This window comes from Dipodomys merriami, unplaced genomic scaffold (genome assembly GCF_024711535.1).
Source record: "Dipodomys merriami isolate MVZ:Mamm:240054 unplaced genomic scaffold, mDipMer1.0.p SCAF_69, whole genome shotgun sequence".
Lineage (NCBI taxonomy): Eukaryota > Metazoa > Chordata > Mammalia > Rodentia > Heteromyidae > Dipodomys > Dipodomys merriami.
In genome coordinates, this window is record NW_027206279.1 from 4,721,260 (window position 1) to 4,748,158 (window position 26,899).

At 50.5% G+C, this 26,899-nt stretch overlaps 2 protein-coding genes across 3 annotated transcripts; one reads left to right on the top strand and one right to left on the bottom strand.

The window, feature by feature from the left end:
• Nucleotides 1-460: 460 nt before the first annotated feature.
• Rmdn3 (regulator of microtubule dynamics 3) lies at nucleotides 461-19,025 on the bottom strand. 2 transcript variants are annotated; one of them, XM_070005809.1, is made up of 13 exons: nucleotides 18,940-19,025; nucleotides 18,220-18,413; nucleotides 15,754-15,946; nucleotides 14,169-14,312; nucleotides 7,421-7,709; nucleotides 6,331-6,433; nucleotides 4,208-4,268; nucleotides 2,394-2,469; nucleotides 2,161-2,238; nucleotides 1,869-1,967; nucleotides 1,675-1,728; nucleotides 1,497-1,577; nucleotides 461-1,119 (listed from the first exon to the last, which is right to left on the bottom strand). In XM_070005809.1, the coding sequence occupies exons 2-13, from the start codon at nucleotides 18,404-18,406 to the stop codon at nucleotides 1,066-1,068; spliced, it is 1,419 nt and encodes a 472-aa protein (XP_069861910.1). In that variant the 5' UTR covers nucleotides 18,407-18,413; nucleotides 18,940-19,025; the 3' UTR covers nucleotides 461-1,065. The 2 variants fall into 2 exon arrangements, with proteins under 2 accessions (XP_069861910.1, XP_069861911.1); XM_070005810.1 differs by lacking the exon at nucleotides 18,940-19,025 and adding an exon at nucleotides 18,634-18,688.
• On the top strand, nucleotides 18,846-25,049 carry LOC138816214 (endogenous retrovirus group K member 24 Gag polyprotein-like). Its single transcript, XM_070005808.1, has 2 exons — nucleotides 18,846-19,021; nucleotides 19,532-25,049. The coding sequence occupies exon 2, from the start codon at nucleotides 19,786-19,788 to the stop codon at nucleotides 21,346-21,348; it is 1,563 nt and encodes a 520-aa protein (XP_069861909.1). The 5' UTR covers nucleotides 18,846-19,021; nucleotides 19,532-19,785; the 3' UTR covers nucleotides 21,349-25,049.
• The last annotated feature ends 1,850 nt before the right edge of the window (nucleotides 25,050-26,899 follow it).

The following is a 26,899-nucleotide window of genomic DNA, read 5'->3' on the forward strand; positions in this document are numbered from 1 at the left end:
TAGAACTGTGAGGAAAAACACCAAATAAGTCTCTGCAGCTACAATAGTGGTCTCACTGCAGGTAAGCAGACAGGATTCTAGTCAATATAATACAGCTTTGTTTTAAAAGAAGTTCTTTTCCCTGACTTTAAGAATTTAAGAACTGGGGCTGAGAAGGTGGCTCAGTGGTAAGAGTGCTTGCCTTGCATGCATGAGGCCTTGGGTTCGATTCCTCAGCACCACATAAGCAAAAAGCCGGAAGTGGCGCTATGGCTCAAGTGGTAGAGCGCTAGCCTTGAGCTGAAGAGCTGAGGGACAGTGCCCAAGCCCAGAGTTCAGGCCCCACAACTGGACCAAAAAAAAAAAAAAAAAAAGAATTTAAGAACTGGCACAAGGCTAGTCCTAAGAACCAAGGGCTTCCTACTCCAGATTTTCATGTGTTCAGCAAAATAAAATAAACGAGGTTCTTTAGATAGCAAAGTAGAGAATGTAGTTACAATCTGATTTTATTTCAAGTATATTTTATACCAAAATATATTCCAGGTACCTCTTCAGATCATTGTTTCACAGTATCATAAACCCATTGCTGTCATTCCAAAAGCTGCTAGAACTCTCTGCAAGTCAAGTAAGTGGTCCATCCCTCAGCCCAGGAACACAGATCGTCCACATGATAGGTGCTCAGGGGCAGCAGATGCTCTGGCCCCTGGCTTTTTGTCCCAGTAGTGTAATTTTAGAGTATTTCTGTAACTGACGTTCACATCATCCTCTTATCTTTACGGCCTGTACCCACACTTAAACCCTAGGACAGTGCTAGATTAAATCTTGATTCACTTAAAGGGAAAAACAGAAGAAACCCGAGCCATGTTTCCCAAGTTTCAGGTAAGAGATTAGAATAAGTTAATTGATGGACAAGACAGGTTAGGGCAGTAGTAGGCAGCATAGCAAGCAGACCAGGGGTCAGGACACTGCCTGAACCAGCCTTGCTTGGTTTCCTTATGCCGCAAGGTCAATGGAATAAAGCTTTTGATTTTTCCCCCCCCTTAAGTCATGGTCCCTTAAGTCATCTGAAAGCCATGAAGTGTGAGATTATTCTCCTAAAATAACTGCCAGTTCTTCCAGGTCCTTCTGGAAAGCTGAATCCTAGGGAAGACAAAGAGAACAAATCCAATACTGAAAATCAGAACTAGCCTTTCCTTTGGTTTCTCAACAGTTTATCTACAATCCTTAGTTTCTAAGGATATCCTGAAGATGATTGAAAGGGTAAAATCCTTCCTGAAAAAGTATTGCCAGGGGGCTGGGAAGGTGGCTCAGTGGTAGAGCGCTTGCCTTGCATGCCTGAGGCCCTGAGTTCGATTCCTCAGCACCACATAAGCAAAACGAAAAAAGCCAGAAGTGGTGCTGTGGCTCAAGTGGTAGAGCGCTAGCCAAGAGCTGAGGGACAGTGCCCAGGCCCAGCATGGGGGTGTACCTGTCTAAGTTGTGCATTCCAGGCCTTTCTTCCTTAAAGGAATTCTTACCTCTTTAGTGACGTCAGGCAACTCCAAGGCCAGCTTCATCCACCTTCTAGCTTCGGAGTTTTTTCCTAACTCCCTATAGCACTGAGGAGAGAGGACAATGAAACCTCAGGATGCACACTGTCCTAAGTCGTCTCATTCTCAGAGAAAATGTTTCTAAGATGGGTATGTTCAGGTTTACCTTAGAAATATACACTCTTCCTGCTTTGGAAAATCCTGGCCATAGTTCTTCAGCCTTGGAGGGAGATATTTTGTGAGTCCATTTCTTAGTAAGTTCTCATTTTTTCCATATTTAAGGGTCCCAGTAAATGTCCTTAGGAGGAGCAAGGTTACCCTGGCACTTCTGACTGCTGCCCGCCCGCCCATCCCCAGTACCTTCAGGAAGCTCTGCAGGGCGTCCTGCACACTGGCACTAAGAGGACTTTCAAACAAGGCTGTTGCAGTTTTTTTTTCTAGCCAGCTTAAATGAGAGACCTGTCACCAAAAGATTAAAGTGTGAATAAGAACAATAGGCAGGCTTGGTGTTCACACCTTCCATCCCAGCCCTCAGGAAGGAGAAAAGTCAGCCTGGATCACATTGTGGAACCCTATCTAAAAAATGATGGGGAGCGACCAGTCAGGCGTGAGCGAGCAGGCAGGACTATTGTGTGGCCCTGTATTGTCTCACCTGATAGCACCACCTGCCAAGAAGGAAGTGAGCCCTGGGGTTCTCTGGCTGCAGAGCAATGGCTTTGTCAACGTGTTCCTGAGGGAAAAGAAAACCAACGTGAGTGCAGAGTGTCTCAGGAAGAGAGAGCTTCATGAACAAGATGCTGAGGATGTGAGAAGCCATTGTAAGCAAGGGAGAGGGAGAGCGGGGTGCCTGGGTTAGCCCTGAGGGGAGGAGGCGCCTGCGCTCACCTTGAAGCTAAAGCCACTCTGGATGCGCCTCTGGATGCCCTCATGCTCAGCCAGCTGACCACAAAGCACTGCAAACCTACAGGGGAAGCAGCAGCCAGCTGAGGGCCAGCACTGGGGCAGCGTCCCTGCGACCTGCGAGGCCCAGCTGCCCCTCCATACTCACCTCCTGCAAAAAAAAAAAAGCTCCTCCTGCCCCCCAGCGGGAAAAAAAAACACTTGCTCCACCCACAGGCAAGGTCTCAGTCCAAATGTCCCTTTTCCCATAACAGTAGCCACAGGTTGTCATGAAGATTTGGAAATGCAGAGGAGTGTCGCTCAAGTGGCAGAGTACCTGCCAAGCATACATGGGGCCCTGGGTTCTAAAATGTAAAAAGCAAGACTTCACTACTGATCCACATCAAGTATGAGAGACCTGAGAAGCTGGTGTGCAAGACTAGGGACAGCACGCTCACGGTTCACCTTGGGTGGGAGGCTGCAGGAATTGTTTTAACCTGAACCAATAGCACTTCTCTCCATATCCTGCCAGCCAGGGGCACAAGCCAGCCACCTCCTGAAATGTCTTCATAAAACCTTATCGGGGTACAGCACTTGCCTAGCACATGTGAAGCACTGACCTCATCCCCATCCTCAGCACCACTTACAAGAAAAAGCCACTGGACATGGTGGTCTTAAGTCACAAAAGTTCAGGTCAGCTCATGCAACTTTGTAAGGCCTATGTAAAAACATGTTTAAAGAACTGGGGGGCTGGGAAGGTGGCTCAGTGGTAGAGTGCTTGCCTTATATGTATGAGGCCCTGGGGTCAATTCCCCAGCACCACATAAACAGAAAAAGCCAGAAGTGGTGCTGTGGCTCAAGTGGTAGAGTGTTTGCCTTGAGCTGAAGAGCTGAGAGACAGCGTCTAGGCCCAGAGTTCAGGTCCACGACAGGCAAAAATAAAGAACTGGGAACGGCCGGGCGCCAGTGGCTCACACCTGTAATCCTAGCTACTCAGGAGGATGAGATCTGAGGATCACAGTTTGAAGCCAGCCCAGCCAGGAAAGTCCATGAAACTCATCTCCAATAAACTACCAGAAGTGGCGCTGTAGCTCAAATGGTAGAGCTCTAGCCCTGAGCTGAAGAGCTGAGGGACAGCGCCCAGCCCCACAAGAGTTCCAGCCCCACAACTGACAAAAAGAAAAAAAGTACTGGGAATGTAACTAAGTAGTAAACTACCTGGTGCAAGGAATTCAATTCTCAGGCCAGCCAGAACCTGACCACGCTTTACCACTGCCATTTCCAAGAAGCAAAGGTGTCATTAGGTAAGCATCTATCAAGCCCAGATTGTTTTCCCGTGTGTCTCAGACACTCGTAGAGGTTTATTTCCGTGTTTTCCTGAAATGGTTGCTCCTAGGAACACCTAAGAGCTAACGGGAAACTGGACTTCCTAGGACTTAATGTGCCCCCTGGGGAGAAGCCTCGCAGAGAACTGAAGTAACCTAAACCTGAGCTGCAGAGAGCAGGGCCCAGGAGACCACAAAACCCCCACTGCTTTGAGGGCGAGCTCACGCTGCTCCCCCATGCAAACCAAGCACCGAAGCCAAGGTCCACCACTAGCCAGACCATAGCTGGAGAAGAGCCTGGGCAGGGCCGGAGTGAGCGCCCTCCCCCAGAAGCCTCCACGTTCAGTGGCTAGCATGACTTCAGAGGTACCTGCACTCCTCACTGGCCCCCCCAGAAGGAAAAGCCTGATGGGTAGGAGCTGGTGGTGTGCAGAAACTCAGACGAGAGCGCTCTCCCCTGGCCCCCACCAGTGCTCTACGGGTGCTGTTACTCACCACTGGTGACTTTCAGCACTCTCGTCCCCCTTCTCCAGAGCAGCCTCTGCTTCTTCTTTCCCTGGAAGGAAAAGGAAGAGCCGGTGTTGACGTGACCTCCCATTCACACTTCCCAGAAGCACTAGAGGAAGACTTTTCCCTCTGCTGGTCCTAGGGCTGAACTTGGGTCCTGGGCACTTTATTGCTGAAGGCTGGTGTTCAACCACTTCACTCCATAGCTACACTTCTGGCTTTTTGGTGGCTAAGTGGTGGTTAAGAGTCTCATGCACTTTCCTGCCTGGGCCGACTTCAAATGGTGACCCTCAAAAACCTCAGCCTCCTGAGTAGCTAGGTTCTAGGTGTGTACCACTAGCACCTAAGAATGACCAAGCCTAACCCAAGTTGAGACTTGTTTGTGAACTTGAACACACCTTTGTCAGCACTTGGGCTTTATTCTTTTACACTCTTGTTACCTACAGCCTATACTGACCTCAAAGTTAAGATCCTCCGGCCTTCACGTTCCAAGTACTGAGCTTATAGGCATACACTACCTCACTCGGTTCATGGTCACCTAATATACTTGAAACAAATGTTAGCATTTCAAACATAAAAACCAATAGGAACCATCCCCCTGCAAACTTTATTCTCTGGGGAACCCTATTTTGCATAAAATTTTAGGTATTTCTGGTTTTTATTTGGTCTTGGCAAGATGGACAGAGGAGCCAAGTTGAGACATGTGAAAAGCTCCTAACCGAACTCGAGTGGTGCCCACTTGTCACAGAAAACACACTGCAGAGCAGTTAAGTGGAGGAACGTTGAGTGGGTTGGGGCGGTAGGCTGTAAAGCAGCAAGATCCAGTGAGGAGTGCAGCACGCTACAACCTTGTCAGTCACCAGCTCCAAAAACCTGCAGCTACACCCTTTGCTGTCTTGAAAACACACACTGCCTACAGCACTGAACCTCCAGCACCACCGTGGAGCCTGCCAGAGCCTCTCACACACACACACACACACACACACACTCTACACTGCCACCTCCTTCACCATGTGCACTGCTGTGGCCAGGCTCACGCTGATTCACCACCATTCACCGCCATACAGACGCCTTGCCCACCAGCACCTGTGGAGCAGCCCACCTCTTTGCTGTTATGGCCTCATAACAATCCATGGGTGCCCACAAGATCAAACCCCCAGAGAATTTTGTTGGAGGAATGACCTCGAAATGTTCTCCAATTACCATCTAGTTCAAAGCTCAGAGCAGTGAATCAGCTTCCTTTGGGTCATGGCGCTCCCCGGGTGCCTGGCAGCAGATGTGTCCAGGGGTGGCTGGGCAGTGTTACATACTGGAGATACTTTCTGGTTCTGGTACTAGGGCGTGAACTCGGAGCCTCACACTCTCCCTTAATTTGCTCATGGCTAATTGCTCTACCTCATCAGCCACATTTCCAGGCTATATTTTGCTGGTTATCTGGAATCTTCTGTGTAGGCAGGGCTGCTTGTTAACAAGTTTACATGACCACATGACAGGCCAGGCTGAACCCAGGCCCACCCCACCCTTGAGGGTAGGGACCTAAGAAATAGCAGCAATCACCCAAATGCTTGTCACCGCGTATAATGAGGACTCTACACTCAGAACACCTGCCGCGTAGGCTCTAACTCAGCTGGAATTCTGTTTCAGGAGGTAGGCCTTGTAACCCATTATGGTTGGGTAGTAAGAATCAAAGATTAGTCCTAGGCCAGATGCTGGTGGCTCATACCTGTCATCCTAGCTACTCAGGAGGCTGAGATCTGAGGATCACAGTTCAAAGCCAGCCCAGGCAGGAAAGTCTGAGACTCATCTTCAATAAACCACCAGAAAACTGGAAGTGAGCTGAGGAACAGCACCTAGGCCCAGAGGTTCAAGCCCGTGACGACAGGAAAAAACTTTAATCCTACCATGACACGAGTATGAAAAACGTCCTCCTGTGTTATAGCAACACGCAGAGAAGCAGGCTGCTGCTGCTGCTGGTGTTGCTGCTGCTTTTTCTTTGAGGGGGAACCCAGGGCTCAGCACAACCTAAGTAAGCAGTCCACCATGCTGAGAAGAGAACAGCTACACTGCCCAGACAGCTGGCATCTGGCTGGGCCTCCGCCACAGGTACTTACCACCAAGGGCATATGACTTCTTCTCACTCACTTCATCAGTGAGCTCACACATGTCACTGTAGGCCCGGGCCAGGCGCCAGAGAAAGTCCTGATGGCTTCCATACTGCAGAACAAAGAGAAAGGCAGGTCCCTCAGCCATGAAGAATGAGGGCCTGGCCTTCCCCTCTCCCTAGTTTAGCTTTAAAATTGACACAAGGCCAACTCCTGCACACGGCCTTCCTACGCCAGTGTGCCACCTCCAGCTAACTATGGCATCTGTAGCCGGCAGTTTGCACAATGCAGGGTGAGGACATTCTGTCCTAATTCCGCCAGGAGGAAAGGTCAACTCCAAGATGCGAGGCCCAGCAGATGCCCTCCAGACACAGGAAAAATACGCAACTTTTGGAGGTGTGGCTCAAGTGGTGGAGTGCCAGCCTTGAGTGGAAAGGCTAAGGGACGCCACCCAGACTGAGTTCAAGCCCCAGTACCTGTGTGTGCTGGTGCAGACACACACACACACAAGTGTGAAACAGGCCACGCACTGATAGCTCACACCTATGATCCTAACTACGCAGGAGGCTGAGACCTGAGCATCATCGTTCAAAGCAACCTGGACAGGGAAGTTCTAAGACTAATCCCCAGTTAAGCACAAAAAGTTGGGAGCATAGCAGGGGCTCAAGTGGTAAAGCACTAGAGCAGAACAACTCGAGTCAGCACCCAAGGCCCCTTCCCCAACCAAAACGTGAAACTACAAAAAAAGGCAAATTGTAGTTCTGGGGAGGGTAAGCACACATTTTGTGGTTGACTTGTAAGATGGTCGTTTGTGACAAACATTTAAGTAGGGCAGGTAAGCAAGGCTCTGCGTCAAGAAAAGAGATGATGGGCAGATGGAAATGTCTGTCCCTCCCACATCCCCGACATACAGGAGCAGCTCTGAGAAGTTCCGCGGGCATGGAGGAGCCGCCTGGGGCCGGTGGGACACGTAGCCTGAGGTCTGGGCACACACAGAACCCTCGATCCCATCCCCACTTCCCTTCCCATGCTGCACTGCAGGAAAGGAGGCAGGAGCCACATGGGGAGGGGGAGGACGGAGGAGGGAGGGCAGGCTCACCGCCAGCTTGTTGTTGAGCAGCAGCTGGAAGCCGTCACGCTTGCTCTGCGTGCCGCCCTGGTGCAGCTCATCTGCCTGCTGCAGGAGCAGCCGCACCTCCTCAGGGCCGGAGGCGGCGGCTCCGGCCTCCAGGGAGCCAGACGCTGGTCTTGAAGCTGCCTCTGTCTCCAAGTCCAAAGAATCTTTTCTTCCCATTTTCACGGTCTCACAGCTCGCTTCATCTTCCTCGTCCTCACTCTCCTTGTCAGAGTCGTGCTCGTAGTCGGACTCGGCATTGGCAGTGGTGTAACTGGCGGAGAATTGTAAATGGTAGGCTTACAGAAGGGAACCTCTCTGTTCAAAGCCCCATCTGTCTGCCCTTTGTGCACAAAGAGGGACTCAGCATTGTTGTCCAAGTAAAAATCTCATCACTTATGGCTAGTCTTCAAAAGAGACAATCCTGGGGCTGGGAAGATGGCTCAGTGGTAAAGTGCTTGCCTTGCATGCCTGAGGCCCTGGATTCGATTCCTCGGCACCACATAAAAAAAGCCAAAGTGGTGCTGTGGCTCAAGGGGTAGAGCGCTTGCCTTGAACTGAAGAGCTCAGGGACAGCACCCAGGCCCAGAGTTCAAGCCCCATGACCATAAAAAGACCAATCTGGGCTATATTGTGAGATACTTCAAAAAAAGAAAGAGCCAGGGAGCGGCAATGCACACCTGTGATCCTAGCTATTCAAGAGGTTGAAATATGAGGATCAGTTTGAAGCCAGGTAGGCAGAAAAGTCCCCGTGAGACTCATCACCAATTAATCACCAGAAAACCAGAAGGTGGAGCTGTGGCGCAAAGTGGTAGAGCACTAGCTTTGAGCAAAAGATCTGACAGCGCCCAGCCCAAGCACAAATCCCATGACTGGCAAAAAACAAAAAGAACTTGTTGCTAGTGGCTCATACCTGTAAACCCAGGTACTCAAGAGGCTAAGATCTGAGAATCAAAAGTTTAGAAGTCAACCCAAGGGGCTGGGAATGTGGCTTAGTGGTGGAGTGCTTGCCTAGCATGCATGAAGCCCTGGGTTCGATTCCTCAGTACCACATAAACAGGAAAAGCCAGAAGTGGCACTGTGGCTCAAGTGGTAGAGTGCTAGCCTTGAGCAAAAGAAGCTCAAGGACAGCGCCTAGGCCGAGTTCAAGCCCCAGGACTGGAAAAAAAAACAAAATAAAACCCCAAGGAGACAAACAAAAGAGGTATCTCCAAATCCCACCAAAAATCCAGAAATAGAGGTGTTATTCAAGTGGTAGAGAGCCAACTTTCATCCAAAAAAAAGCAAAGCAACATTTTGAGGCCTTGAGTTCAAGCTCTAATACCCCCGTGTCCCCCCCCCCCCCAAGAAAGGGCAGAGGGTGTGGGACTCAAGTAGCAGAGTGCCTAACAAGCATGAGGTAGAGTTCAAACCCTACTACTAACTCTCTGGCTGTTTGACTAGGAGCTCTTATCATCCCAATACCCTAAATTCAATCCCAATACTGCAACCAAAAAAAAAAAAAAAATCCACCTATCAACCCAAAGTGGGTCAAAGACCTCCATATCAGACCTGAAACTTTGAAATTACTGCAACAGAGAGTAGGAGAAATACTAGAACTCACAGGTATAAGCAGAAACTTTTTGAAAAGAGTCAGAGGTACAACAGTTAGGAGAGACTAGACAGATGGGATTTTATCACACTAAAAACTTAATGCACAGGGCTGGGAAGGTGGCTCAGTGGTAGAGCGCTTGCCTTGCATGCATGAGGCCCTGGGTTTGATTCCTTAGCACCACGTAAGCAGGAAAAGAAAAAAAAAAAAGACAGAAGTGGTGCTGTGGCTCAAGTGGTAGAGCACTTGCCTTGAGCTGAAGAGCTGAGGGACAGCGCCCAGGCCCAGAGTTCAGGCCCCATGACTGGACCCAAAAAAAAAAAATTTCTGCACAACAAAGTACATAGTTACTAAACTAGAAAGACAGCCAGCAGACTGACTGGGAGAAAAGGTTCACCAGCAATACATTGGATCAAGCATATAATATATACAGGAGCTCAACTAACCCCTCCCATGCCTAATAAGCCAATCATTAAATGAGCAAAGGAGCTAAGAATGGCAAAAAGCAACACAAAATGCTCATCCCTGGCCATAAAGGATGTGCCATTAGAAATAATGTATCATTTGCAGGGAAACGGAACTAGAACAAATCATGTTAAGTAAGGTAAGCCAAGAGCAGAGAGACAAACAGTTCATATTTTCTCTCAAGTGTGGAAACGAGATCTAAAATACACCGGGACTTAATAAATGATGCAGGACTCTAGACACCTGCACACAGTGGGACCAAATGAGGATGCTCAGGAGAGGAACACAAAGGCACATGCCTGTGTGCCTCTCATCATCCAAAATACGATTTATCGAAATGAAGTCCAGGAAATGGAAACGAGTTTTTTTCTTTGTTGCTGGTTTTGTGTCTTGTTTGTTCATTTATCTGTCTTTGAGAAGGCGAGGGGGATGTGGGGCTGGGAAGGTGGCTCAGTAGTAGAGTGTTTGCCTTGCATGCATGAGGCCTTGGGTTTGATTCCTCAGCACCACATAAGAAAAAGCTGCAAGCCGGGCGCTGGTGGCTCATGCCTGTAATCCTAGCTACTCAGGAGGCTGAGATCTGAGGATCGCGGTTCAAAGCCAGCCCGGGCAGGAGAGACCGTGAGACTCCTATCTCCAATAAACCACCAGAAAACCGGAAGTGGCGCTGTAGCTCAAGTGGTAGAGCGCTCGCTTTGAGCTGAAGAGCTGAGGGACAGCGCCCAGGCCCAGAGTTCAAGCCCCACGACCGACAAAAAAAAAAAAAAGAAAAAGCTGCAAGTGGTGCTGTGGCTCAGGTGGTAGAGCTGCGAAGGCAAGGGGAGGCACAGAAATGGAGAGGCAGAGGGTGAACAGGTGCAGCGGTGGTACTCACTGGACACTACGTTGAAAATCAATTATACAACTTGTGGGTGGAGATGGAAGGGAAAAACTGGGAGACAGTGAGGGAAGGAGTGACATTATCCAAAAGGAAATGTGCTCTTTACCTGACTTACGTAACAGTGACCCCTCTGTACATCACCTTTATAATAAAAAACCATTGGGGACATGATGGGACAGATGTATGCTTCCTGGCTCTCTTCAGCTGCCTGTGGCCCATGGCTATTAATAATCAACTTTGTCCGGCCTATGTATGACATTACAAATGGCACCGAGAAGGTGTGGCAGCTGTTAGGGTGAACCTTCTGCTCTCAGGATGGAAGATGACAGGAGGCGGTGCTAAGCAGATGGGCGAGGAGGGCCAAAGGCCAGGGAGACAGGCCGAGGTCCTCGGCAGGAGCCAGACAGCGGACGGGTCCAGGGGGAGCCACGTGACAGCAGATCTGCCCCTCGGTCAAGCCCAGTTTAAGCTGCTTCCTCCAGGAACTTCTCAATCTGAAAAAGGTCCCTGAAACATCTCCAAGAACTTGTACTGGTCTTTAAAGAGGTCATCAAAGTGTATTTCTCATAGCAATTTGCTGTAAACAGTTTAGAAATCAAAGGGACAGAGGAAGGTGGCCTAAGGTCTCACACAGGGACACCCTGGGGAAAACCACCTGAGTCTGAGCTTGGACAGTTCCTGCCCGAAGGAGGAGGGCGCCTTCCCCGGCCAGTCGCCGACAAAGGAATAAGTGATTTATCTGGTGCTGAGCTGGTCTCCTTCGGTCTCTGCCTCTGGCATTCCCAGGGAGGGAGCAACGCCCTCACCCGCTGGAGCAGAGCCAGGAGGAGAGAGCCTTAGTGGTGTCCCGCCCCCAAGGCTAAAGGTCAAAGCCAGAGGAGCAGCAGAGGTGAGGAGGAGCCTTGTAGAGTGGGGAGCACCGGGCTCCAGCAAGGCTAGCCCAGGGGCACCTTGCCCCTCACCCCCACCAGAGCTCCTGCCCCACCAGCTGGCTTGTGAGACTGACAAAGAATTCCTGCGCCATCCTCTCACCTTGCGCCTTTCCCAGCTAGTGGACATCACCGAGGAGGGGAGGAGCTGTTTGCTTAACAAGCCCCAGGCTGTTAAGGTCAGGGACTAGCAGGTTCTCTGGAACAGGCCCTTGGGACTTGCAGGCAATCAAGAGGAACATAATTTATGTTCCTAGAGCAGAAGACCGCGCGGCCCCACTGTGTGCTGCTGCTGCCCACGTCCTGTCTCCTGAAGAGCAGGTTTCTGTCAACCCCCAGGCCCCATCAAAGGGGCTGAGCCTGGGCATTTGGGGATGACCAGGAGTGACCCTGAGAGGCTCAGGAGGGAGGGAGGGAGGGAGGGAGGGAGGGAGGGAGGGAGGGAGGGACTTCGCACTGAGGTGGGGCATGCTTGAGAGGGCAGAGGCCCTGGAGTCCCGTGCGGATCCCACGGGCAGGTAGACTGGCGCTAGCCTTCTCAGGGGTGTCTCTAGGGCCCCTGTGGGGGTCTCCCTCCTTACCACCCCTTCCTCAGGTCAGCCGCGGTCAGGCAAGCTCTGTTGGACGTAAGGCTGAATGAGGGACCAAGCTTACAAGCTGCACAATGGTCCCACCTCTGCCACAGCCAATTTCAGAACTCGGGAATCAGCTTCCAGTAGACCAGGACCGTAGATCTCTTCCCTCCATCCTTAAATGAAGCACTCCCCTCCCCCCAGCCCAAATGCGTGAAGCCATTTCAGCCTGTGGCCTCCTCCCGAATCTCCCCTTGACCTATATGGCAGCTGTCAAGATGAAGACTCTCCGTGCCACTGCCCCAGATAGCAGCTGGGAAAGCAGTCTTGCACCATACCAGCATTTAGGTGCCCCAGGCTGGGTCATGGCTGCACCTGCTGCAGCTGTAACTGGCAACACTAGCTACACTTTAGGCACCACAGCTGGCTGCCCACCCCCATCCCCACCCACAATCACACACTCCTTGTGGCCTTTGAAGACTGAGCAAGCAACCTAAGCAGCAAGCAGTTTAGTTCCTACACTGGCTCTCGCTGATGCCAGAGATTTTAATGTGTTTTGTTTTTGTTTTCAGACAGTGTGGACTGGCCTTGAACACACTGTCCAGTGCTGAGATCACAAACATGCAGCACAGTACCTGGTACCTAGAACTGGAACATCATCTTTGCCCACGACTACTTTAAACTCTGACATCCAGAATCATCAAATGACCGTTTTACTTTTGCCCACTCCTCAGACATAGGCTAAGGAAGTGCCTTGGGCCCAAAGCTCTAGATAAAGTATGTTAACAAGCAACCATTTCTGCTAGGTTTTTTTTGTTGTTGTGTTTTGTTTTGTTGCCAGTCCTGGGGCTTGAACTCAGGGCCTGGACACTGTCCCTGAGCTTCTTTTGCTCAAGGCTAGCACTCTACCACTTGAGCCACAGCACCCTTTCTGGCTTTATGTGGTACTGAGGAATTGAACCCAGGGCTTCATGCATGCTAGGCAAGCAATCTACCACTAAGCCACATTCCCAGCCTCTGCTCGCTCATGAACTGTGCAGATACTAGGGGTCTGACAGCCCAGGCAACAGAGTAACAAATAAAGGACTAAAGATTCTTTATCAAGACTTTACCTGTTTTAGATAGGGGCCGCTCAGTAAGAAGCAGTGCATATAGCAAAGGACATAGTTACTAAACTAGAAAAGACACCAACAGACTGGGAGAAGAGCCTTACCAGCAATACATCCAACAAAAGCCTACTATACAAAATATACAAGGAGCTCAAAATAAACTGCTCCAAACTAATAAACCAATCAGTAAGTGGGCAAAGGAGCTAGAGAGATTTCAGAAGAATGGCAAGGAAACACATGAAGTAATGTTTACTATCCCTGATCATAAAGGAAATTAACACGACTCGAGATTCCATCTCACCCCAGTTGGATTAGCCAACATTGTGGATGTACACATCAATAAATATTGGCTGGGATGTAGGGGAAAAGGAACCCTATTGCACTGGTGGGAATGTAAACTAAACTAGTATAACCACTCTGTAAGGCAGTTGGGAGGTTCCTCAAAAAAATCAAGGTAGAACTTCCCTACATCCCAGCCACAGCACTCCTACCCAGGTCATTACAAGTCAGGATGTGGTAAAGACATGGGAACATCCAGTTTCACAATAGCCACGGTGTGGAGACTGCTCAGATGTGCCCAGCCAAAGTGTACATTGTTCTCCTCATATCCAATGAAAGCAGATGTGTCAGCGCTCATCTGCCTTTCCTTAGAGAGGCTAAGGCAAAAGAAACATGAGTTTGAGAGCAGGCTGGGTTATATAGTAAGTTCAAAGCCAGGCTGTTAGCTAGGCATTGGTGGCTCACACCTATAATTCCAGCTACTCAAGGAGCTGAGATCTGAGGATCACGGCTCAAAGCCAGCCTGGAGAGAATTACCAGAAAACCTGAAATAATGCTTTATCTTAAAGGGGCAAAATGCTAGCCTTAAGCAAAACAGCTCAGGGACAGCAGAGTTCAACACCATGACCTACAAAAAAAAAAAAAGCCAGACTGGTCTATGTGTGAGGCTCTCTCTCAAATAAACAGAACAAACAACAAAAGTGACGTGGAAAATAATACACGCACCATTGCTAACATTTCTAGTTGTCTGAATGAAATATAGAGGTGTTACTTCAGCTGATTTACTCACACCCTGATCATGCTCCAGTAAGTGTTTACAGCAGCTTACTTTGAATTTTCCACTGACAAATACTACTTTGGCCAACACAGCTGCCTGCAGCCCCGCCTGCCTGAGCCAGATGACTCACCCCCCTTCGCTCTCCGCGTCCGTGAACACGGCTCCCGAGGAGGCTGTGAAGTAGATGGAGCTGGAGCCGGTGGAGTCACTCCTCTCCCGCGCAAATGGGAACCTGCGCCGCCGCGCCACTCTCTGGTGCTCTTCCATGTGCGATCTGGAACACAGGCTTCATCAGCTGTCTTTCCCCTCACTCTGACTGCTCCCCCTCATTAAAGGAGCCGTATGCACAATATGCACAAGTCAGATTTAAAACGCAATGGGATATGGCCTAGTATACAGGATCCTAGACACCCATTTACATAGAGACCAAAAGAGAAGAGCACCAAATTGTAACACCCAAGCACCTTTTCATATGTATATAATATACACGCTGAACCCTGAACTAATCTCCAAAGATAAGAAAACGAAGGACTGCTTCTTCATTTGTCTTTTTAGATGACTCTGTGTTCTTTCCCTTCTACACGGTGTATACACATGCACATCTAGGGAAAGTCGGGGGAAGGAAGAGGGCAGCAGCAGAGCCCACCGGCTCCGGACATCGTGGAAAGTGAACCAAACAACTCATGGGCAGAGATGGGAGGGAGGGGATGACAAGGAAACATAACCACAAAGAAATAAATGTACTTACACCTGACATGTGCAAAGGTAACCCTGCTGTTTATCACCTCTAAAATAACAATAAAATAAGAAAATAAGAAAGGAGCCAAAACAGTCAGAGGCCAAAAAAGCCTCTGGTCTCCACCGTCAGGAGAGCACAAAGTATCCCCCCGGGCACAGGCAGCTTGGCCAACTAGATTGGGCAGAACGAGGAGTTCCATCTGGTAAAACAGACCAACAGGACCTGGACACAGCCAGGAGCTGGTACAAGATAAGGAGCCAAACAGCAGCTTCCTCCAACATTAAGTCAGAAACTATAGATCTGGCTTTTCAGTGGAAGCTGGGTGGCAGTAGCTCAGGCCTGTAATCAGGAGGCTGAGATCCAAAGAAAGCAGTTCAAAGCCAGCCCAGGCAAGAAAGTCCACGAGACTCATCTCAATTAACTGACAAAAGAAGCTGAAAGAAGAGCTATGGCTCAAGTGGTAGAGCTCTAGCCTTGAGCACCAGGCCTGAGTTCAAGCCCTACTGCACACATGCACACATGCACACACATGCACACACATGCACACACACACACACACACACACACACACACACACACACACACACACACACACACACACACACACACACACACACACACACACACACACACACACACACACACACACACACACACACCCTGTCTTCTTTCTTACAGACAGACAGCAAGAGCTGGAAATGTGGCTTAGTGGTAGAGAGCTTGCCTAGCATGCATGAAGCCCTGGGTTCCACAGCATCACATAAACAGAAGAAGCCAGAAGTGGCGCTGTGGCTCAAGTGGTACAGTGCTAGCCTTGAGCAAAAGAATCTCAAGGACATTGCTCAGGTCCTGAGTTCAAGCCTCAGGACTAGCAGAAAAAAAAGACAGCAAAGCCCCAAACCGTGGAAAAAGCATTAGTGGAAGGAAGAGGAGGGGATAGGGGGAGGAGTAACAGGGAGGAAGCTGCACTACTCACCGGACCTCCCCAACAATCTCCCCAGCAAGCCCTTGCAGGCTGCTTCTCAACTCCTCCACCTCCCGCCGCAGTGCCACAAGACTAGTCAGCACGAAGTCCAGGCGGTCCAGCACCTTCTCCTGCCCTTCCTGTGGAAGGCTGGGCAGCACCGCAGCATCTCCAGCCTCCCCTGGGATGGCTCGTGACCGCATCACTGAAGGACAGGGGACAGGAGACACAGATACCCATGAGATACACTGGGGAGTTCTCACACCTACAATTCTAGAATACTCCTTTTTCACTGGAGTTCAATTTATAGAGAAAACCCTGAGGCTCAGATACCATATACTCAAGACCACAATTTGTGATAACAAGTTCAAAGTAACCAGAAAAACACTAAGGTTCCAATCTTTTCTGAGAATTGCTCGCTGTACAGCGCTGAAGTCACGCTGCACACCACAGATAATGTAAAATGCTTGCAGGATGCAGTGCCCAGAAGGCAAGAGAGCCGCCCAGGAGTAACATTAGAGTGCCCAAACCAGGCAGTCAATATCAACAACACAGTAAAACAGGGTACTCAATTGTGTGTGTGTGTATCAACAACACAGTAAAACAGGGTACTCAATTGTGTGTGTGTGTGTATCAACAACACAGTAAAACAGGGTACTCAATTGTGTGTGTGTGTGTGTGTATTCATGCACACGCTGGTCCTAGAGCTTGAACTAAGGGCCTTGAAGTTGTCCCTGAACTTTTGTGTTCGAGACTAACACTCTTGAGCCACAGGTCAATTTCCAGCTTTTGATGGTCAACTGCAGATAAGAGTCTCATGGAGGGGCTGGGAATGTGGTTTAGTGGAAGTGCTTGCCTAGCATGCATGAAGCCCTGGGTTCGATTCATTAGTACCCCATAAAATGGAAAAGGCATTGTGGCTCAAATGGTAGAGTGCTAGCCTTGAACAAAAGCAACTCAGAAACAGTGCCCGGGCCCTGAGTTCAGGCCCCAGTACTGGTAGAGGAAAAAAAAAAAGCCTCATGGACTTGCTTGTCAGGGCTGACTTCATCCTGTGATACTCAGATCTCAGCCTCCTGCCCAACTTCAAATTCTTTTTCCTTTCTAACTGGGACTTGAACTTAAGACAGGCAGTCTAGCATTTGAACCACAGCTCCACTTTTGACTTTTTGCTGGTTACCTAGAGTTAAATGTCTCCTGGACTTTCCATCTCAGCTAACTTTGAGTTACAATCTGCAGATCTCAACTTCCTGAAAGAAAAGCTAAAATTACCAGTTTGAGCCCATCAATTCCGTCAAATTCTGACCTCACTTCACAAATAGTAAAGGAAACTCCACTTCTCTTGAGAACTTCATTCGGTTATATCAGGGACAGGAAAAAGGAAAAGGAGCAGCACTGGAAAAAGCCCAGTCAGACCCCAGAAGCTCATCACCCATCCTACCTGAACTGGGTTCTATGTGTGTTCTAACAGTGACATGAGCTGAAGAACGCACAGGCAAGGCAGAAACAGAACACGCAGCATAACTTCCTCAGTTATGGGTAATTTGGCCCAACCACAGTACATTTCCAACAGTGTTCAAGAATGTAAAGCAATGGCTAGGAATGTGGCTTCATAACAGACTGCTTGCTTAGCATGCATGAAGCCCTAGGTTCGATTCCTCAGTATCACATAAACGGAAAAAGCCAGAAGTGGTGCTGTGGCTCAATGGTAGAGTCTTAGCCTTGAGCAAAAGAAGCTCAGGGACAGGCCCTGAGTTCAAGCCCCATGACTGGCAAAAAAAAAAAAAAGTAGAGCAAGAAAGATGGGAATGTGGCCACTTTCCCCTAACCTCTGTAGACCACTTCTTAAAAAAATTACAAATGAATACACAGAAAGACCGCACACCTGCCATACCATGTCATCACCATGTCAAAGGCTAACAGCCTGCTGCAATCAGACGTGATTAACTCTGGGAAGAATCTTCCAGAACTCCTAAAACAGGTAGCTAGAGGACACACTCATTTCCAATTAACATGAAATGAGATCATCTAGGAGCAATGGCTTCAGCAAGCCCTAGATGATTTGGTCGGAGGAGTAAACCTGCAGGTGTTAGGAAGCAAAAAGCACAACTCACTGCCGCTGAGGCTACACCACGCCGTGCAGCGTTACGCACACTGGACCAGGGGACCAGACCCAACCTTGCCACTTCTGTGACCACCTCAGAAAAGTTACACAATCCCTCTGAATCTGTTTGCTCATAAAGATTAGGAAAACAGCGGCAACGTCGGATGGGTGTCCAAACTCCCTTCCAACTCTAGCACGGAATTCAAGACGTGAGCCTCGTGCTTCCATCCCTGCGAGACCTGTTGTGGTCGCTCGCTGTGGCCAGAGCTAACGCCGAGAGCGCCCCAGGTGTTCCGTCCCCTCCCCTGGAACCACAGCGGGCAGAGAAGGCACACGGAGCTGGCTCTGCTCTCGCCCCGCCGCCTCCCCCTCACCTTGGCGGCCGGACTCCGGCGTTGGCGCGTGGTCCAGGGAGTTGGGCAGGCTCTGGTTCCGGCCATGGCGCTGGGTCCGTCGCCACCGCTGGCCGTAGAAGAGGCACAGGAAGCCGAGGCCGGCGGCGGTGCCCAGCAACAGCCCCAGCCCGGCGCGGGCGCCGCCCAGGACCCCCAGTCTAGACATGGCGCACCTGCACGGGCACGCCGGGAAGGGACGGCGGTGAGCAGGGCCCGCCGGGCCCCCGGGCCGCCCGGCCTCCCGCGCCGCGGCCCCCGCCGGCCTCCACCCCGCGCGGCCCCGGCCCTGACCGCCGCGCCGCCCGCCCGCCCGGCCCGGGACCCCGTCAGGCCCGCCGTCCGGGCCTCCCCCGCGGCCGCCCCGGCCCGCCGGGAGACCACGCAAACCCGTACCCGGCCGCCAGCCACCATGGCAGCAGCCGCCGCCGCCGCCGGCGCCGCCCCACGCTGTCAATGAGCCGACGTCACTAAGCGGCGCCTGGGCGCCACTCCAGGAGACGCGCTACGATGACCTCACGGAGTCGCCAGAGGGGCGGGGCCCGGCGGGAGGGGCGGGGCCCGGCGGGAGGGGCGGGGCCAGGGCAGCCCGCGCTGGGAAGGGAATCCCGACCCCGACAACCGCGGGGAAAGCAGGCGCCCCGGGGCCGCTCGCGGCGTCGGCAGCCCAGGGCCCGTCCCCTCCCCGCCACGCCCGCCTACCCGCTGCTCCCGCCGCTGCTACGCACGGCTTGCCAATCCCAGCTGCTTCGGGAGGCCGCGGCCCGGAGGACGCCGGGGGAAGGTAACCGGGGCGGGAAAGTCTGGCCAGAGTCCGATCTCTAACCATCAGGAAAGCCGGGCTCGGGCGGGAGCCGAAGGGAGGAGCCCGAGGCCGAGGCCCGGAGTTGAAGGGGAGGAAACTCTGCCCCTTCCCTCGCGAGCCCTCTGCGGCCGCCCCTCCCCGGCACCGCGGAGCGCGCGGGCTCCGCTCCTCCGGCCCTCACGACTTGCATCGGTTTGCATTATGACTCGTGTCCCCACGGGGCCGCTGCGGGACGGGACCGCGCACCCAGATTCACCTGCCCGCCCCCCTCCCGGGCCCGCGCAGCCCTGGGGCGGAGCAGTCGGTGGGGCACGTGGGCAGCGAAGATGGCGCTGGGCGGGAGTTAGTGGGCAGAGCCTGATTGTTCCTGTTACTCTGATTGGATACCGCAACTAGGCGTCAGTGCGTGAACGGCAGAGTATAGAAAACTTCAGCACGTGATAGGGTGACCTCTACAGTGATTGGTTGGTTCCTTTTCCTCCCTTCCAGGCCTTGCGGTTTTTTTGCTTTGAAAAGTGCTTGCTGTGTGGTAATCTCTGAGTTCCTGCTTGACTTGACTCCCCACAGCCTCTGATTGCCTCTCAGGCTAAGGGAGGGGAACAGGTGAGCAGGTGCTTTCCTCGGTCCTTCTTCCGCGGGCCGGAGGAAGACCTAACATCTGGTGTCCAACGTGGGGCCCGAAAGGAAAATATGTTGGCCGAGGCTAAGCGGTCTCTCAGGGTAAGTGAAACCCTCAGTATAGTATGGGTAATTTTATCTCGCAGAAGGAGGACTTGGGAAGTGGGGAGGAAAAGGAATGGGCCAAATTTGACCAAGAACACACTGATCAGACAGAAGCACACACAGTGGAAGTCAAAACGAGGGTGAAGATTACCCCCCCTGACTTGGGTGCCCCTGGCGGTCCTAGGCCCCCACCCTATGGCCCCAAAAAGGGGGAAGGTTCGGTACCCTACGCAGCCTTACACAGGGACCTGCCAGACCTGGACCCCTACCGACCTTCCACGGAGGGGCCGAGGGCTGGGGAAGTAACCTATGCAGAGGCCTACCCTGTAAAGGAGGGGTCACCCAGGAGCCCAAACCCTAGGCCACAGGATTCACTTCCCCAAGCGTATCCGGTCAATCTGGCACCAGGAGCTAACAGACCCTTGGAATGGTATACGTGGGAAGCTAAGGATCTTAAAGAGCTCCGCAAGGCGGTGGCAGATGATGGCCCAAACTCTCCTTGGGCCCAGACCCTATTACAGGATATTGCCTATCACCCATGTGTCCCTAAGGACTGGCGAGATGCGGCCAAAGCCGTCCTCACCAGTTCTCAGTTTATTAAATGGTGTGCCTTCTTTGAGGAGGAATGCAGAGTGCGGGCAGAAAATAACCAGCAGGCTCAACCCACGATATCTATTACTTACGCCATGTTAGCAGGGACGGGGGAAGGGTACTCCACTGGCGTCGAACAGGCTGCTATAACTGGCCCGTACCGTGACCAGGTGAGGCAGGCAGGACTTGCCGCGTGGTACAAACTGGATGAATGGCCCACTGAGTCCCCCATAGCAGGAGTGAGACAAAAACCAGGTGAGCCTCTACCTGATTTCATAGACCGAGTCCAACAGAGTATTAACCGCAAGCTGCCGGCAGGGGACCTCCGGGATCAGTTTGTAAAGCTACTGGTTTCCCAATCACTAGCATTAGCTTTACAGGCTCAGACATCTGCAATGGCTGAGGCTATCACCCAGGCGCTGGCAGCCCAGGGCCAAGGAACCTCAAGGCCATTGGGGAGAGGGACTTGTTTTAAATGTGGACAGGAGGGCCACTTTAAGAGGGACTGTCCACAACAATCCCCCCGCCAACCTGCCTGGGGGGTCCAAACCGCCCCCTACACCCTGCCCCAGGTGCAGGAAGGGGTACCATTGGAAAAAGGATTGTCGATCCCAATTTCATTTAGATGGGAAGCCTTTAAATTAGGGGAGGGGCATCCTCCAGCCCCGTTAACTCAAGGAGGAACCCCCTCTGCTGTGAGGCCCAGGCAGCCTCGTGGCAGGGCGACCCAGGTCCATTGGACCTTCCCCCTGGTGGATGGACTCCGCCCTAAAATGAGTATTTTTATAGACGGGAAGAGGTTTCACTGTTTAATTGATGCGAGGGCAGATCGAACCATACTCAGGGAGGAGGAAGTGCCCTTGGACTGGAAGCTTTCACCCGGGCCCCCGATATTGGGGGTAGGGGACAACTCCCAGTCCAAAGAGACGGCTGCCCTTATGACATGGACTAGCCCATATAGAGAACAGGGAAAGATACGCCCTCACCACTAATTTACTAAGGCAAGATATGCTAAGACAAATGGATGCCGTGCTCGCTACGGGTCATTGAGCATCCTATGGTGATATCCTAGATGAAGAAGAAGCACAAAGTCTTCAATGGGATCTAGAGGGAGTTAAGGAAAAGGATTTTTTTTAACTTAGATAATTACAGAGAGGAACATAAGGAACCCACTCAGGTGCACCCCCAATCCTAAAGGCCACGCCCCCCAGTACCTCCCATCAGGTGGAAACTGGGAAGCTCTATTTGGGTGGAGCAGTGGCCATTGACCCCACCCAAACTTGTAGCCCTCCACCTTTTGGAGGAACGGATAAACCTTGGGCACACACGTCCTTCTAAGAGTCCTTGGAACACCCCTGTATTTGTTATCCAAAAAGCATCCAGGGGCCTGGCTCACGCTCCAAGATCTAGGTAAGATAACTGAAAGCGTGGAGCTAGTAGGAACGCCCCTAAGAGGCATGCCCTGGATTCCCGCTACACCTGCAGAATATACTTTGGCTGTGATTGATGTTAAAGATTGTTTTAGATTGTTTTTTTTTCTATCCCCCTGCATCCGGATGACTGCGAGAAGTTTGCCTTTGAAGTAGGCCCTGAGAGGAGACTTGAGCCGGTACAGCTTCTTTCCAGGCTTTGCCTTTGTTTTAGGGATTTTAGAAAACCTTAAAACAAGGTTAACTAGACCTTGGCTCCAACCAGCCCAGTTCCTGGAATGGAAAGAATACCTCTAGGTACCCCTCCCCTTAACAACCTAACCCACCTTAATTGTTCCATTAAGGACTGACCATTAAAACAGGTTGTAATCTGGCTCAGACTGGCAACAACGCCAGCTTACCATAAACTCTGCCTTTTTCACGTGCTTATGGCAAAGTCCACTAAACTCCTCCTTTGTGTATGTTTACTGTAAGCTCTGCCTTACCATTGAATTCATGAGTCATTTAAACCAAAAGTGATAGGCTGGTTTAAACAGCCATAATGTGACAAACTGTAACCTCATTGGCCACCTGCATGTGGTCTAGTATGACTGTGCAATCTTTTGGGTGTGTGACAATCTCATTGGTCACCTGCGTGACCAGGCTTGACCTTGTGAATTTTGCCTTTAAAAACCAAAGGTGGGCCACTGGGAGGGTCGCAGTATCAGCTCCCAAGCCTGTGCTGCGGCCCTGGCCAGTCAGTGTGGGAACACGTCCCACTGTAAGGTCCATTCTTGGACGGGGAACAGACCTCACCCAGTACCTGCGTTACCTAGGCAACTGGGACACCTGGAAGAGGTCACATCTGCATCTGCTGAGCTCACATCTTAGCCCGATGTGGCCACACCTTTCTCCCACCTGATCCCACTTCCTTTTACCTGGACACACGTTTCCCCGCCCCCTACCCTATATAAGGCCTAACCCGGGGCCAGACGCTCTCTTGCCAGCCGCATGGAGTGCCAACCTTGTCTGGTCCCAGCAGGTCTACTGAATAAACCTACCCCTTACCTGAATACCATGTGCGTGGTGCTGTTCTTACTCGGCTACCTCTTTTTAAAAACCTAACAGGAACCTTCTCAAGAAAGTTGTTTTCTTACTGACAACTTTGTTGCAGTGGGCTCTGTCACTCCTGACGACTAGGCGGGCTTGCCTGCCTGAGTAGGGGTCTTCCTACTACAACTTGTCTTTGTGGCTACTTGTCTGTCTTGTTTACTTTGGTGTGTTTTCTGTTCTATGTTTTCTGAGGTGGGGAAGTTCTGGGTGAGTGGAAGCTCACTCAGCAGACTCTGGATTCAGCTTGCTGAGTGGGAACAGCACAGAGTTCTGGTAGGGATGAACTGGGGGCGCATTAGTCCCCAACTCAGCCTTTGGTTGTTGTTTTTTGTCCTGTTTTAGAATTGGTACCAGTTTTAAATGTGAATCCTTGGTTTTTGTGTTGGTTTTGTTATTTATTCAAACATCTCGGGAATAAAAGTTCCAGCCTCCAGCTAGGCTCGGTCACAGACCTGCTATGCCCCCTCCCTGTGAGGCGAGGAAGGTCGCAGGACTAGGTTGCTGTTTGGTCCCCTTCAAGCCTCAGGCTGAATTTATTGTCTTAATTTAGAAAATGTACTACAACTGATTTTGAGTTTTGCACGCTTTAAGATCTGTGTGGGTGTTTTTTTTTTCATGATGAACAAAATTTCTTTTTATTGTGAAAATACTGTACCGAGGGATCTGTGTGTTTTGTTAGAAGGAGGGGAGCCCCTATTCATATTCAACATTTGAGAGGGCATTCAAAACTTCCTGGGTTTTTATCCCTAGGCAATAATTGGGCAGACCAGTTAGCTACTGGCCCACAAGCATTAACATTACAAGAGGCCACCTGTTTACATGATTTAACCCACATTAATTGGAGAGGTCTTCAACATAGATTTCCTCAGATTCCTGTAAAGGACCTCAAAAGGATAGTACATACCTGCAAAACATGCCAGCCCTTCTTAAAAGTACCCCGTTACAACCACGAGGGGTAGATCCCAAAGGCCTTAAACCTAACGTCCTCTGGCAAACAGGTGTTCATTTCCCAGCCTTTCGTAAGTTTAAATATATATGCTATATCTATGTCTCTATAGATACCTACTCAGGAGCATGCTGGGCCACAGCACATACAGGAGAAAAACTAAACATTCACAAGCACACTTTCTTCAATGCTTTGCCACCTTGGGTCCACCTATAATGGACCCTGTTTTGTTAGTAAAGCAATGTCAGAGTTTTTTGATAGATGGCATATTACTCATACTACAGGAATTCCCTATAATCCCCAAGGCTAAGCAATTATAGAAAGAAATCACCAATGTCTGAAGGAACAATTATTAAAACAAAAAGGGTGAGTTAACCCCCATATACAGTTACAGATAGCTTCATTTACCATTAACATTTTAAATTTTTCAAAAGAGGCAACTGAATCCAGATTTCAGAAGCACTGGGGACAACTAAACCCTAAGCCCCAAGTGAAAGTCAGGTGGAAGGACCCCCTAACACAACAATGGAGAGGATCTGACCCCCTAGTTACCATGGGAAGGGGATTTGGATGCATTTTTCCCATAGGGGAGACAGCCCCCATTTGGATCCTGGCCAGGAACCAAAGATAACTACTAACCAGCCCAAGGGCAACCAACCCTTGAGAAGCTCTTGTGTTCCCTAACAATTGCAGATGGTGATACTCCAGCTGTTGGCTGTCCTGACCCTCCCAGTCCCCGCAATGGCCCTATGGAATCCACACCAACCTCAACGGGTAGCCTGGGCAGTGATCAGCGCTGACCTTCATTTTGACCTCTGTGATCTGGCTAGAGGATCCTGGGATGTTGGAGATTGGACCCCACTTCACCAAGGACGGCCTGAGTGTTGGGAGCCCATGAGGATGCACCATGCCTCATGTGTGGGACCCCCAATACCCAGGCTGCTCCCATGTTTTAAAGAGGGCAACCTTATGAGATACTGACGTTTATATATGCCCCGGAAGTAATCGAACTGCTTTGGACATTTCTAACTGTGGTGGGGCAGGCGTTTATTACTGTGTAGGTGGGGATGTGAGGTAAGCTTGTGGACAGCAGGGTAAGTATAGAATGCTTAGGCACATGACAGGGTGACCCCTACAGTGATTGGCTGGTTCCTTTTCCTCCCATGCCATGGTTTTTTGCTTTAAAAAGTGCTTGCTGTGTGGTAATAAACGAGTTCTTGCTTGACTTGACTCCCCGCTGCATTTGTCTCTGGGGCTAAGGGAGGCTAGGGAATGGGGGAGCAGCGCACTTACCTTTCCTCGGACCCCATCAGTCTTTCGAGGGGCGGACAAAGGACCAAGAGCAGTCCAGAGAGGCTGCCTGGAAACAGCACAAGGAAGCTCAGTGAAAGCTAATGATCAGTAGGACATGGAAACAGAAAATGTAAAGCCGACACCCGGGGCTCATGCCTGTAATCCTAGCTACTCAAGAGGCTGAAACCTGAGTATTATAAGCCTGGGCAGAAAAGTCCATGAGACTCTTACTTCCAATTAATCACAAAGCCAGAAGGGGAGCTGTGAATCAATGTGGTAGAAAACGCCTTAAGCACAAAAGTTCAGGGACAGCCCAGGCCATGAGTTCAAGCCCCAAGATGCACCAAAAAATATATATATATACAAATGTGTAGAATCACAGTGACAACCTTGGTGCACTTGATACACAGTAAAAACAAACAGGAAAGCATGACAGGAAAGTAAAACCGGCTGTTGAAGTAGAGGGAGAGTGAAGGATTAAAGGGTGAATGAGGATGGACATGATCAGGTAGTTTATTGGTATGTGTGGAAGAAAAACGATGAAACTTGATGAAAAGGAAGGAGGAGGATTGGGTAAGGGATACATTGTATACTTGTGTACAAGTATCGGAATGAATCCCTTTGTATATCTGCTGGTACTTTAACAAATAAAACTAAATTGGAAAAAGTGGGAGGAGGGAAAGAAGTTCTCAGACAGGAGAAGCTGGGTTACAGAATGTCTGTCCTCATAGGAGAGATGTGCACCCAAAGCGAGAGGCTTCATTTCCCCCTAGATATTAAAGATGTTATCTGGCAGGCTGGAGGCTGCCCCGCGGCAGCAGGGGGTGCCTTGCTTTGGCTGGAGGTCTCTATCTTAGGCTGGATATAGACCAGTTTTACAAATGCAATAAAGTCTTGGTATCTGAGAGATGTGCTGTGCTGTGATCTGCAAACAAAGCACACACCAGGCCCAAGACACCTGCCTGCCCTCTGCCTAGAGGCGGGCAAGTCTGGTAGTTAAATGCCTTGAAGTAGTGGCCTTCCCACCCTTCATATCCAAAGGCTCCTGACACCAAAATTAAAAAAAATTCTTATCTTAAAAATTGCTCTTATAAAACATTTGGTTAGGGACTGGAAAGGTGGCTCAGTGGTAGAGTGCTTGCCTTGCATGCATGAGGCCCTGGGTTCGATTCCTCAGCACCACATAGGCAGAAAAAGCTGGAAGTGGCACTGTGGCTCATGTGGTAGAGCGCTAGCCTTGAGCTGAAGCGCTGAGGGACAGCGCCCAGGCCCAGAGTTCAGGCCCCACAACCAAAAAAACAAAAACAAAACACTCATAACTTACTTACTTACTGGTGTAATAAAAAACAAAGTCCTTGGAGCCACTCTACCCTGTCCATTTCCCTCTCTCAGCTACCTGGATATTATGTTTACCATTCCCTCCTTTGTTTTCTTTCTTCCTTGTTTTTGTTTTGGTCGGTCGTGGGGCCTGAACTCTGGGCCTGGGCGCTGTCCCTCAGCTCTTCAGCTCAAGGCTAGCGCTCTACCACTTGAGCCACAGCGCAACTTCTGGCTTTTTTTCTGCTTATGTGGAGCTAAGGAATCAAACCCAGGGCCTCATGCATGCAAGGCAAGTGCTCTACCACTGAGCCCCCTTCCCAGCCCATCCTTCCTTTATTCATTTCTCTTTCTCTTTTTTTTTTTCTGTGCTACTGGGGTTGAACTCAGAGCTTCACAGTAGATAGGTAGGTGCTCTACCACCTGAGCTATACTCCCAGCCCTTTTTGTTGTAGTTATTTTTCA

Bases quoted from the DNA above. Each gene is read 5' to 3' on its own strand.
- LOC138816214 (XM_070005808.1), top strand. From the start codon at position 19,786: ATGGGTAATTTTATCTCGCAGAAGGAGGACTTGGGAAGTGGGGAGGAA.
- Rmdn3 (XM_070005809.1), bottom strand. From the start codon at position 18,406: ATGTCTAGACTGGGGGTCCTGGGCGGCGCCCGCGCCGGGCTGGGGCTG. The intron at 14,313-15,753 runs GTGAGTAGTGCA...CCTGTGTTCCAG, and splicing joins GAGATTGTTGGGGAGGTCCG to ATCGCACATGGAAGAGCACC. The intron at 2,470-4,207 runs GTGAGTAACAGC...CTTCCCCTGTAG, and splicing joins AGTGCTGAAAGTCACCAGTG to GTTTGCAGTGCTTTGTGGTC.